This window comes from Stegostoma tigrinum, chromosome 22, assembly GCF_030684315.1.
Source record: "Stegostoma tigrinum isolate sSteTig4 chromosome 22, sSteTig4.hap1, whole genome shotgun sequence".
NCBI lineage: Eukaryota > Metazoa > Chordata > Chondrichthyes > Orectolobiformes > Stegostomatidae > Stegostoma > Stegostoma tigrinum.
In genome coordinates, this window is record NC_081375.1 from 27,320,394 (window position 1) to 27,334,747 (window position 14,354).

Here is a 14,354-nt window from a genome sequence, read left to right on the forward strand (position 1 = left end):
AGAAAGCAGTTGAGGCCAAAACATCGAGTATTTTAAAGGAATTAGATATGGTTCATAGGGCTAAAGCAATCACACAGTATTGGGAGAAAGCAGGAAAAGGATACTGAGTTAGATGATCAGCCATAATCTTGCTGCGGCTCAAACACAAATGACCTAATCCTGCTCCTATGTTCTATGTTTCTTTGTTCACAAAATGTTTTCAAATTAAATTAGCAACCCCCTCATAAAACAAATCACCTCTTGAATACCCTCCTTGTACAGACTGCAGACATCATTTCTCCAGCTTTTTAGCTGAATATCCCACCTTGCTATTTTACAGCCCCATTTCTTTTGACTTTATGAAACAAACATGGGTCACTTTTTGAGCTGCCAATTCTTGAGGGATTTTTAACTTCCCAAATATATAAATACTCGCTAAGATATTTAATATGAACCATGAACCAAATATTTGCGATACTATCTAGGTAAGAAATGAATTCTATGAACTATTGATTTACTGCTAATTGATCATTTTGTGTACAAATTTATTGAATTCAAAGTTATGAAAACAGAAGCTAATTTGATAGCACCGTGATTCATTCTTTAGCTCGAAAACAGCACCATAAATATTACCAAACTAAATGTTTTCCTATGATAGCTTTATCACAGAATCAAAGAATCCTTACGGCACAAAACAAGGCCGTTTGGTTCATCATGTTTGTACAGGTTCTCCAAACTGGTACAATGACTTGATGTCTATTTCCCCTCCCTCTTGCATATTATCTCTTTTTAAATATTCATCCAATGCCCCCTTCAGTGTCTCATTTGAACCTGCCTAGTCGAATTACCCTTCAAATATATTCAGAGACACATTCAAAACTGTAAAGCTAGAATGGTGCAAATTACAATAAAAAGTAAAGGATGATCATCTTCAAAGCACATAATAAATGCAGTGTTTACAGAAACCTTTGGGATTCCTGATGTTCCATATACCCTGTACGTACTGCATGCTTTTCATACTGCTTCAGGAGGAACTGTGAAGAATTGATATATGTAATTTCTTCTGCAGTCTTTGTGGTGATTATAAATATGCGTATAGAAGTTGATTTTTGTTCAGTACAAAATGTGTTTTCCACGTATTCACAATGGTGAAATATCAGCATGGGTATGGTGCATTTTTCCACTTTTCAGCAGCAATGTGATCACGCAGGACAATGCATTATGGGGAAAACAAAAAGTATGTTATAGTCAAGAAGCTCTGTTTTTGTTACCAGCTCACTTCGTGCATTACTTAAACATAGCATTACAACACTTCCGTTTTACTCTGATTTTCCTTGCTCACTTTGAGGATATCCTCTATCATATTGTACAGCACTACCACCCATGCTAAATGGGACAGACTTCATTCGAATCTGGATATTTATGACTGACCATCCACAAGGCACTGTAGGCCATCAGCAGCAGTACAAGTTGATAAAACAAGCAATAACCTCATGGCCCAGCATATTCCCCATTCTATCATTACCATTAATCTAGAGGATTAACACTACTTCAATGAAAAATAGAAGACGGCATGTCAAAAGTAGCACCAAGCATAACTAGAAATGAGCTGTCCACCTGATAAGCCTACAACACACCTCTACCTTCATACCCAACAGCATAAGCACAAACGAGATGCAGTAAAACAATTATATATACAAATGATCAGATCCAAGTTCTGCAGGCCTGCTGTATTCATGAATGGGGTGGACAATTAAATCACTAAAGGAAGTTTCATAAATACCTTCATCCTCAATGATGGGAAGCCTAGCACATTAGGGCAAAAGGTAAGGCATCTGTAACAATCTTTAGCCAGAAGTGGTGAATGGATGATTCATTTCCGCCTCCTCCAGAATTCAGAGCCTCTCAGATGCCTGCCTTTAGCCAAATCAATTCACTCCACATGACATCAAGAAATGGCTGAAGGCACTGGCTACTGCAAAAGCTGTAGGACCCCAACAGTATTCCATCAATAGTACCAAACATTTGTGCTTCAGGACTTGCTGCGACTTTAGCTAAGCATTTCTAATACAGTTTGCAACACAGGAATCTACCTGACAATCTATACACAATTGCAGGACAAATCCAACCCAGCCAAATACTACATCAGTTAACTCTTCATCATTAGTAAAAATGGAAGCGACATCAACAGTACTATCATGCAGCACATTTTTTTTAAGCTATAACATGTTCACTGATGTTCAGTTCTGGGTTCTGGTAAGGCCACTCAGTTCCTCATCGTGTTACAGCTTGGCTCAAACATGGATTAAAAAAAAAATTGAACTCCAGAACAGAGGTGAGTGCAGCTGCCCTTAAAATCAAACATGTATTTGATCCAGTACGATGTCAAGGAGCCCTAGCAAAACTAGAGGCAATGGGAATTGGGGGAATACTCGCAACTCTGTGGAGACATTGAGCACAAAACGGGATGAATGTGGCTGTTGGAGATCTGTCATCTCAGATCAAGTACATCACAACAGATGTTCCTCAAGGTAGTGTCCTAGGTCCAACCATCTTCAGCTGTGTCATCAATGATCTTTCATTCATCATCCCCCTAAGTGCAGATACTAAATGATACGTAATGGTGAATACTATTGTGACTCGCAGTATACCAAAGCTGTTCATATCCAAATGCAGCAAGATCTGGACAATATACAGGCATGGGCTAAATAGGGGCAAGGAACATTTGTGCCACACAAGTGACAGGCAAATCTAACCACTGACCATTGTCATTCAATGGTACTATTTCCACAGCAATCTCGAGTCAAAGGATTTTTCCACATTCCTGAAACACCTGCCAAATGTCAGAATGCCACTCCAGGATTGGACTCAGCAGCCAGGCAAGGACCACGGAACCCATGTAAATAAAAAGCAACAAATGGGGTACACAACTGAATTTGGGCTGAGATAAGACAGCTTCAACTACAGGTGGAAAGGCAAATTGTGAGGGGATTCAAACAGTTTACAGAAAGATATTGATAGGTTAGGTGAGTGGGCAAAGATTTGGTAAATGAAGTATAATGTGGGAAAATGTGAAGTTAGTCATTTTGGAAGGGAAAACAAAATAATATCATTTGAATTGGGGAAAAACTGCAGAAAGCTGCAACACAAAGGGACTTGGATGGACCAATGCATGAGCACAGAAAGCTAGCACACAGGTGCAGCAGGTAATCAGGAAAGCTAATGGGATGTTGGCCCTTATTTCAAGGGCATTGGAGTATAAGAGTAGTAAGTTTTATTGCAACTGTATAACTCGCTGGTGAGACCAAATCTGAACTATTGCAAGCATTTGTGGTCCCCTTATTTAGAAGATATTTCATTGGAGGCAATTCAGAGAAGGTTCACTAGGAAATGGTTGGTATGGAGGGATTGTCTTATGAGCAAAGATTACATGGGTTATCAACCTATTCATTGCAGTTTAGAAAAATGACAGATGAACTCATTGAGATATACTGGATTCCTAAGAGACTGGACAGTGTAAATGTTTCCTCTCGTGGGAGAGTCTAAGACCAAAGGGCATAGTCTTAAATTGAGGGGTGCCAATTTAAGACTGACATGAGGAAGAATTTCTTCTCTCATCAATGAATTCAGTGTAGTTTAGATCAGCAACACCAAGAGTCTGGAAAATGCTTCAGGAACTTCTATTGCTTTCTGATGCTTCACCAGCTAGGACTAGCCTATTAGTAAGTGCAGTAGATTGCAGTTACCTAAAGCATTAAAGAAAGAATTTCACCTCCTGGGCAGGTTCCTGCCAGTGGCTAATTAGTCATCAGCAGTGACTTAGTTTAGTCGAACCAAAGTTCATAAAGTGCATAGGTTTGAAGCCAATTCAACTCCAAGAGTTCTCCACTTCTTTTCTCTAAAAAAATTATCGCCTTCAGCAAAATATAATGCAGTCACTTTTGACTGTCTGTCAGCTGGGCAACATACTTCAGCAATCAGCTGCCTGTCTTACGCACCATCTGATGTGCCTTTTCACTGTATTTATGTTGATACAGTGTTGTGGTTTATAATTTTAAATGCCAAGTCATCCAATTTTGATATAGAATTACTCAGTGTTTGAAATTAGCTTGCCCTTCATATCAGAATAAGTTATTACCAGCTGGAGGAAGTCACAGAAAAGACACATAGGTTGAAGGGGAGAAGTTTTCTGTGTGGGGGTTATTCAACTAAAGGTTAGTAATTAAAATTCTTCTCCTTTTGTTCACCTTTGATGTGTAAATTAATTATATCAACACACCACAATGACAGATATAAAGGACTCTAGGACTTCTATTACCCAAACTGGCATTAAAATCAAGTCAAAATGCTTGTCATCTTAAGCTGTCACATCAAGACACTAAGTCTTCGTAAAAACAAATGCAAATTCAACATGTAACTGCATTGCAGGTGGAGTTAAAAGAGACCTTATCATTGTGTTTATAGCATAGACAGTATAAGCTGTTCTCACAAGCCTACTATTTCATAATATCATGTGCTTAATTCTAAGGTATTATTCAGAGTCATTATTGTTCATTTTGCTCTGATCACCTGCCATTTCCACACAACAGGTAACGATATGAATGATGATGATGATGATGATGATACTAAGCAAGAGTAATTTTATAGAGTCTGCACTGCTAGCAGAGAGATATTCCCGCTGACAATACTAATCAGAAATTTAAGTGGAAACTGCCCAAGCTTTCCAGCCATTTGAAAATTAGGACAGAAAATTACAGCAGTGCATGTCTGAATTTTCTCATTGCAATATCAACTAGTGAAGCTTCTTGTCAGCAGCACAGCTTTATAAAATTGCCTCTTAAGAATCAAGTTCATGAGTGCCAGGATCCGCTGATATAAATGCCACCAGGCAATTTATATTTAACCGCATGAAACTAAGTAAAGCCAATGGCTAAAAAGCAAATAAGGTAGATGTACACTGTTCTCCAAGACAACCTCCAGGGATGTAAATCAGGTGAAATGACTTGAACCCTTTTTGCACTGTGTTCATAAGACCAATATTAAAGTTAGTCTCTTTAACCTTCAATAAATTGGATTTTTTTGGCCATGTACCAAAATAAGTTAATTAAAAATCTTGGTACTTCAACCTTCCAATTCTAGATTATAACAGCAGAATCATAGAATTGTTACTGTACAGCAGGCAGTCATTTGGCCCACTGTGTCTATACTGGCATTACAAATAAGTGTTTCATTTAATGTCTTCTCCTGTCTACTCCCTGTAAGCCTACACATTATTCCTTTTCAAGTAAAAGTAAAATTTTGTTTTGGATGCTTCAACTCAACCTGCTTCCACTACACAGTGCATTTCAGAGCTTAACCTATGCTCTGTGGAAAAAAAAAGTGTTTTATTTCCCTTGAAGAAGATTGAGAGGAGACTTGAGTGAGGTGCTCAAAATCATGAAGGGTCTGGATTGATCAGATAACAAGAAGCTGTTGTCATTGACAGAAACATTATGAACCAAAGAACACATTTAAGGTAATTGGTAAAAGATCAATGGTGGCACGAGGAAGAACATTTTCACGCAGTGAGAACTAAAAACCTAGAACGGACCTCCTGACAGAATGGTTGAGACACACTGAATTGAGACTTTCTAAAGGAAATTTTGCTTTACTTTAAATCTATGCCCATTCTTTCTTGATGGTTTCACAAGTGGGAAACGTTTTTCACTATTTATGATGTCCGAAGCACTCACAAGTTTGAAAACTTATCAGATTTCCTCTCAACCTTTTCTTACAAGGAAAACAACCCTAACTTGTCCAACCTAACTTTATAACTGAAGTTCCTCAACAGTGGAACCACCTCATAAATTGCTCTGCACTCTTTCCAATGTCTTCACATCCTTCCAAAGTGAGGTGTGCAGAACTGCTCATAATACTCCCGTTGAGGGAAAACTAGTGAATTATACAAACCTCCTTGCTCTTGTATTCTGTGCCCCAAAATGACACTTTTTAAGATTAACCCAGTTCTGCCATTGTTCTGCCAGCTGACCATCCTGTTCATATTGTCATGTAATCTAAGCCTTTCCTCCTTGCTATTTACTGGATCACCAATTTTTGTGTCACTCGCAAACTTATTGATCTATTGGAGCCTTCTCTCTTGCTGGACTGGACGCTTACCACTGTACTAAATTCTCCTGAACACAAGCTAAGAACACCTGCCTCTCACTGTCTTTTATACGACTATCATCCAGTCTGCATTTGGGTAATTAGTTATAACTATTGTATGATGTTTACATCTTGGTAATTTTCTTAAAATTTTGTTCCTCCACATTGTTTCCACTAGTTGGTGATCTACTGATTGTACAGAGCAATTCAACTGCACTCTTTTTGTTCCTTAGCTCTAGGCAATTCAGTTTTGTCCCTTGGAACCAAGATAATAAAATGTGAGGCTGGATGAACACAGCAGGCCAAGCAGCATCTCAGGAGCACAAAAGCTGACGTTTCGGGCCTAGACCCTTCATCAGAGAGGGGGATGGGGGGAGGGAACTGGAATAAATAGGGAGAGAGGGGGAGGCGGACCGAAGATGGAGAGCAAAGAAGATAGGTGGAGAGGGTGTAGGTGGGGAGGTAGGGAGGGGATAGGTCAGTCCAGGGAAGACGGACAGGTCAAGGAGGTGGGATGAGGTTAGTAGGTAGCTGGGGGTGCGGCTGGGGGTGGGAGGAAGGGATGGGTGAGAGGAAGAACCGGTTAGGGAGGCAGAGACAGGTTGGACTGGTTTTGGGATGCAGTGGGTGGGGGGGAAGAGCTGGGCTGGTTGTGCCTTGGAACCTCTTGGATATCTTCTATTAGCACTGCAATGTTCTCCTTTACTAAAAATGTGACTTCTTCCACCTTTTCTTCTTTCCTACCTATTCTGAACATCTTGTAACCTCAGAAACTTCAGCAATTTCTGCTCTCACTTCCCCCAGTATCCTTGGACATATCTAGTCCCATTATTTTGTCAACTTCACATACAGACAGACTATCCAATCCCTTCCTTATCAATTTTAAATCCTAATTTTAAAATTATCTCTTGTTTCACCAGGTTCCAGTTAGCATCATCTTCCTTGGTAAAGATAGGTGCAAAATATATTCATTTAGTAACTCAAATACATCTTTGCCTCCATGTGTAAATCCCCTTACAGCCACTTTACCACCCTTTTAATTGTTTATTTACCTATAGAACTTAAAATCCTCTCTCATAAATTTAATCTGTTGCTCTTAGACAGTCTATAACAAAGAAGGGCATTCGCAGTTATATTTGGTCACTGTTTCCAAGGCTTACATTCAGCAGATCTAACAGATCTGATGCTTCTCACATGCTTAGTTTTTTTTACTCCAGTTTTGAAACAAGCAGATGTTTCCATTAAAGTAATGGGTCACAGCAGCTTGCAGAGGAAAAAGAAGAAAACTGAACTTGCAGTTTCTTTGATACAATACAGAATGAATTTACCAGTTTGGGCATATTTTATGTTTAATGATTGTATCACTCTTCAGGCACCATGTTCTGAAACGGCAGAACATGGACTTCTGTGCTTGTCTACAGTTTTGCTGGGCAAGTGACTGCACTGATTTGCCATTGTTTTCCATAGTTGGCTAAGAGTCTTTCCCTTTCTTATGTGCCTGTCATTGGCACGTTTGAAAGATTTATGAGGTGACATTCACGCTGTTTGGCCACATTATGAACATACCATCCTTGGTCAGCCAATCCTGGGGTGGGACTTAGAACCCGAAATTTCTGATTCAGAGCCAGGGACACTACCCACTATGGCTCAAAACCTTCTATAGAATTAGTGGCTATTCTAGCTAAATTCTGTTCATGAACCTGCACAGCACATGAACAAGCACAAATTTACCTTTGGGTTTCCACATTGTTCACATTTCACATATTTAGCTGAAAACAAAAATAAAAGTTTAAGTTAATAAAACAAAAAACAAATTTTTATCAAAAGCATCATTTTGAACTATGGAAGCCAGATGTGAATTAGGTACAGAATTTGAGATCCAAAGTCTAATGCTATAAATATGAACATTCATTATCTTACTTTGCTACTCCACACTGCAATATCAATTTTTCATGTAATATATTAGAGCAGGTTTCTCTGTCAAAACAGTGAAGCTACTGAAGCTTGCAGAAAATGGTATAGTAACTTCAGGAAAAGACATTTAAAAGCAATTACCCTGAAGTCACTATTTGAATTACTCTGTTTCTGTTAGCTTCATAAAAACAGCATTTTGCAGTCAGTCTTGCTACTGATATGTAACATAAGTGTTAATGACTGACAAGCATTTAAATGGAAGTCTTCCATGTATGGACAAATGCTGTGGAAGAAAGGAGGACACATACAGGATATGGGAAGATGAAACAATTATGGCAACTACAGTTCAACAAATATAAACGTGAAATTGTACATTTTTGGGAGAAAAGAACACAGATTTGAAATAGTTTCTAACATGGAGTTCTGGAAATAGATGGGCATGGATATGGACAGCATGTTTAAGGACTCAGGAAAGGAAAAGGTGATTTCAGGTGGGAGCTAAAATCCAAAGTTGGAAAACTTACGTTTCACTGAGGTATCAAAACTTTTGTTTGGGTTTCGGGCTTTCTTTTTCTGTTTATTCTTTGAAAGTAATTCAAGATTCCCATCCTCCTCTTCCAGAGATCTTTTCCCACAAGATTTCCCACGTACATGCTTTTCTCCATTGACAGAATTGACATCCTTGGGTCTGTTGAACAGAACGGGAATAACAATTTGTTTCAGTGTGAACAATTTCAGTGGAATGTTTGGAGTGCTATGCTATGTTATCAAGACCAAAAATGAAGGAATGTAATAGATGTCACTTTGAAACTCATGCAAATAATAAGCAGAAAATACAAAATCTAAATACAGTGGAAATCATACTGTGCTAATATGTACAAAATACGCAGACTAACATAGTACTATTTAATAACTATTAAACAATAATCACCTAATCATATATTTAATTAATTATATAAATACTAGTATTCCTCGACTTAAACCACAGTTCATGACTCTCCTCAAGTATTCCACCCCTATGTGCTTCTCATACCCTCAAAAGTTGTAACAAATCAACACAATTACCTGTTGGCCACACTTGTACACAAAGTTAAACCAGCTCCCGATCTAGATTAAACTAGTTCCAATCTTCTTGCAAGAATAACTGGTCTGCAAATTGTACTACTGCCAAAACATTGCTAACAGAGACCGCTTATCAAAAGGCAAGCAGCTCTCACGTATGGTATCTATACTGTGCAAAAGTCTGATACCAGTAACATCTTAATAAAGTGATTCAGACTGCCCTGACATACACTGAGTTGTTAATCTGAAACTGGGCAAAATCATACCACAGTGTATTCATGGTCCCTGATGACAAAAATCTCATGAGACCTTGGTGAGTCACAGCAGTCTCTCTCCAACTACGTTGTAGCTATTGGGCAAAGTTTTTGTAGATGCATGAGTGACTTGTACAGAGTCAAAGAAGTGAGCTGTTGACCGTGGAGCTGAACAAATGCTGTTGACTGCAGAGTCAAAGGATTTGGACATTTGTTTACATGTCCATTAAATGGGGACATGTCCTTTTAATTTTTCCATAAAAAATTTTCACCATACATTAGTGGGCCTTTTTGTTTCCTTGCATCCATCATTTCAGAAACATAGGAAATAGGTGCAGGAGTAGGCCATTTGGCTCTTTGAGCCTGCACCACCATTTAATACGATCATGGCTGATTATGCAATCTCATTATCCCATTCCTTGCTGCAAAGGGCCATGTCCAGCTCCCTCTTGAATATATCTAATGAAGTGGCCCCAACAGCTTCTTGTGGGAGAGAATTCCACAGGTTTGTAACTCTCTGAGCGAAGAAATTCTTCCTCATCTCAATCCTGAATAGCTTATCCCTTATTCTTAGACTGTGACCCCTAGTTCTGGGATTCCCCAACATAGGGGGCATTCTTCCCGGATCTAGCCTGCCCAGTCCCATCAGGATTTTATATTTTTCTATGAAATGCCCCTCATGTTTCTAAATTCTAACGAGTACAATCCCAGTTAATCCAGTCTTGCCTCATATGTCAGTCGTGGCATTCCAGGAATCAGTCTGGTGAACCTTTGTTGGACTCCCTCAATGTCCTTCCTCAGATTAGGAGACCAAAACTGCACACATATCTCAAGGTGTGGTCTCACCAACGCCCTGTACAACTGCAGCAAGACATCCTTACTCTGAAACTCAAATCCTCTCGCATGCCATTAGCTTTCCTCACTGCCTGCAGCACCAGCATGCCAACCTTCAGCAACTGTTCCACCACCATGGCACCCAGGTCTCGTAGCATCTCAACTTTTCATAAACTGCCACCATTCAGATAATAACCTGCCTTCCTGTTTTTGTGACCAAAGCGGATAACATCACATTTATCTACATTATATTGCATTTGCCAAGTGTTTGTCCTCTCAGCCAATCTGTCTGAGTCATCCTGCAGCCTCTGTGTCTGCCTCTCAGCTTAGCTTAGTGTCATCTGCAAATTTGGAGATACGGCATTCAATTCCTTCATTCAAATCGTTAATGTGTATTGTGAACAGCTGGGGTCCTGGCACTGAATCCTACAGCAACTCACTCGTCGCTACCTGCCACTTTGAAAATGGTCCCGTTTATTCTCTGCTTATTGTCTGCAAACCAGTTCTCTATCCATGTCACCTCCGATAACATGAGCCTTAATTTTCTTTACTAATCTCATGTCTGGAACCTTGTTAAAAGCCTCATGAAAGTCCAGATACACAAAATCTACTGATTCACCCTCGTCCACTCTACTGGTCACATCCACAAAAAATTATCTGTCCTCTCTCTTAACATGCTGGTGCTTCCCAGTGATAGGTCCATGAGTTATTCTGTTGCAACGAAGATTTATACAATCATACAGAACAGAACTGTAACATAGAAAACCACCAGATCCACTCAAACATGAGGCATTGTTTGAGGACTCAATGGCCTCTAATGAGAGCTCCAGTGGGCCTGTGCATCTGACTGTAGTGTAGATTCATAGCCTAAAGTGACACCACAAGAGAAGAGTACTCAGACCATTCTTATTTGCAAGAAGCCCACTTTAACTAGTTGCAATTGGGAAAATAATAGAAGGGCTGTTGGCACAATCAAAACACAAAAGCACCACATTAGTTGCCAGGAAATTTGGCTCTTCTGATCATCTCACATCAATTACTTAGTTATAAATGCACTTCAACTGGTGACAGGGTCATACAGTGACATGAGTGCAATTGATGAAATGCTGGACTTAGGCAGGGGTGTGCTGGAACAGTGAAAAACTTGAACTCTATCACTGTAGTCTAGGGTGCTTGCAGAGAAGTTAACAAATAAATTAGCATTGGTCATCTGCTTAATGCAAATACAGATGGCAGACTAACTAATGTTGCTAATCTCTAATCTGGCAGTTTGGAAGCAGCCAGAGAAAAAGTAGTTCAAATAACCTTGACTGCAACAGGCAAATTTGTGCCAGCTTCGCTGTTGGAGGCAGAGCTTTCTGCAAGGCATGACAATTGAATCACTGCCTCCCTGGAGAACTGAAGTTTGTTTCTGGAAGTCATCTCAAATCACTGCAAGTACATGTTTTCAGGCCTATAAACTTTGTTGAAAGGGTACGAATTAGTCTGAACATATCTCATATTGTTTTCTCTATCTGAGACAATTTGACTTATTCTATTTCCCTCCACGAATGGGATTTCCTACAAAGATTTTGATTAGTAAACAAACTGAAGCACCAGATGCTTTAAAAGGTCAGAATCTACACATGAAGCGATGTTCTCTTGCAATTTGTTCATACTGCCAACAAACCCACAAAGCACTTCAAGTGAAACAAACAGTTTTACACAAGGACCTTTTTAATGCATGTCTAATGCTGCCCATAGTTGTTGATGAGAATATGACCATAGTCAGACAGCAAGATTGGAAAAAGACATGAGTTTCATAATGGTATCACATGACCCTGATATCATGAGCTTCCTGCTTGTTTCAGATGGGAGCTCCGACTACCAAGATTAATAGTTCAGACTTGTTGAGAAAACACTGGCGATGGATGTGAGGAACACATTATGTCCCATTCATTGTTGCCCTATTTTCAAATACTGCAAAACATACAGCAATGAGGCCAAAACAAAATACACCTGACGCTGGAATTCTGAAAAACAGCAAAAACTCAAAGTACTCAACAGGCATGGCAGCATCTCTGGAGGCACAGGAGCAGAGTTAAAGTTTCAAGTTGATGATCATAACCTGAAACTTTAATTCTGTTTCACTTTTCACAGATACCGTAGAATTGCCTTTAGTACCAAACAAGAAAATGATTACACAAATATATCAAAATTGGTCATTTGATTGTCAAATTGAAAATTACCATCACCAACATCAGCAGAAAGCTTGGCATCCATTGTTTAGATTATGCCCCTACAAAGCAGCTTAAACTGGTCTTCTATTTTAAACATGCTATATATAAACAAACTACTACTGACTTTTGTTTAAATACAAGATATTATACATTTCAAAGCGAAGTCTCAAGGAAATACAGCAATAGGGATAATAGTTTTCAATGGAATCCATTTTTAGGTTCTGCAATTCCCATACAACAATACTGACCCTGATAACCTTTATTTGGCTAGCACTGAAACATTGGTATAGATGTTAAACCTGTGTGGTTGACTGCAAAGTGCACCAGTCATGCGCCCGAGCAGTAGTCACATCTTCATGTCACCAGTGAGTTAAACAAAGTACCTACAGCAGATTGCTAAGTAAAAATCAGTGCCATACAAGGCAGCTCAGATGCTGTGTCAGTTCGTAGTTCGGACTTGCTGCCTGGCCAGAAAAGGTAGGAGACGCAATGCTGGGGGTGATAGCAGCCCACAATACATCTGTGAGGACTACGTGTTATTTCTGAAGTGACCAACTGCAGTTTTTTCAGGACTCACCAGTTAAACTGCTTGATTTAAGGTAATTTGGGTTTTACCCATTCACATTTACTTTGTGAAAGGGGCCTACCACATTAAAACAGTGGGTGCTGGCATGACATAGCTGCTTTTAAAGGTGACAGTGACTAGGCCACCAATGGGGTAATATCTGGATTGGATTTGGATTTCGCAATTTCTAATTCAAAGCTAAGAGTGATAACATTGAGTCAGGATTGACACCAAAATGGCCTAGTTATGCAGAAACATGGCTATTGCTAGCAGGAGCAAAGAATAAACATCTAGATATCGGGAAGATTAGGTGGGGAAGTGCATAGCATTGTCACTCCTGAGATCCGGGTTCAAATTTGACTCTTTCATGCAAACTGTCTTTAGTCCTCGACTTTACATGTTATGTGCTAAATTGGGGCATTAGACAAAATTACTTGGGACTATGGCTGTTGTAAGAGGTGAATATAATGTTTGTCAGTGAAAATTTTGATGGATGCATCAATACTCTGATGTACTATAGCAGCATAATTCTAACTCAGCACCTTCTTTAATTATACTCTTAAACCTTTAATAAGAAATAAATTCATAATATCGACTAATATAAACATGCCACTTGGAAGGCAGCAGAAAAATCAGTTTTCAATTATCTGAGTAAATTTATGAGTCTTTGCAAAGTGAAAGAATTGAGAACATTATTGATTCCACTGCACTATCAAATTTTTCATGTATATTTTACAAGCAACTATTCAAAAATTGAAGTCTTTGATAATCCAAGGAATCTTGAATCTGAATCCATCGAAGAAAATGGCATTTTCAGACCAACTGTATTTTTCGATTATAACAGATACAAAAATGCATTCACATTACTGAAATATCATATTCAACATTACGGGAAAGCACACTTAATTTTTGTGTATTAGCGTAAGACATACTTAGATATTTCAGGAATATTATTTCAATTAAGTTACCCTGATGACTGAAAAGAAAAATCTTCAAAGTATACACTGACAACTAAAGGGAGAATATATATCTACTACCTTGGTAACAATAATAACTTGGAAAATTAACTGTAAATTTATTACTCAGGATCTTGGTCATTTTGTTATGTTTTTGATTTTTTTTTATATGAAGCATAAGGGTGATTCCTGAAGTACTCAACCTTAGGGTGAGGGAGATTCTTGAATGACCACTTAAGTCATATTTTTAGGCATTACTGCCTTTAGCATTGCCTTCAGTTGGCTATCAGATTTGAGAAAAGAATGCAACAGCAAAATTTCAAATGCAGGCAGCAGGAGTGGATTGCAGTGTAGTGGAATGTCATTGCTACCTGGTAGATTTTCATACTTCACACCAGGAATATAATTTTTAGAATACATTCGTTTG

General features: G+C 38.8%; 1 protein-coding gene across 4 annotated transcripts in view; it reads right to left on the minus strand.

Annotated features, from left to right (window-relative positions):
* dus1l (dihydrouridine synthase 1-like (S. cerevisiae)) overlaps positions 1-14,354 on the minus strand; it is a 63,066-nt gene that overhangs the window by 3,525 nt on the left and 45,187 nt on the right. For all 4 annotated transcript variants that reach the window (XM_048555029.2, XM_048555030.2, XM_048555031.2 and 1 more), the window contains 2 exons: positions 8,562-8,725; positions 7,855-7,892 (listed from right to left, as the gene is read on the minus strand). In XM_048555029.2, the coding sequence (XP_048410986.1) occupies positions 7,855-7,892; positions 8,562-8,725 (202 nt within the window). The remainder of the gene's footprint in view (positions 1-7,854; positions 7,893-8,561; positions 8,726-14,354) is intronic.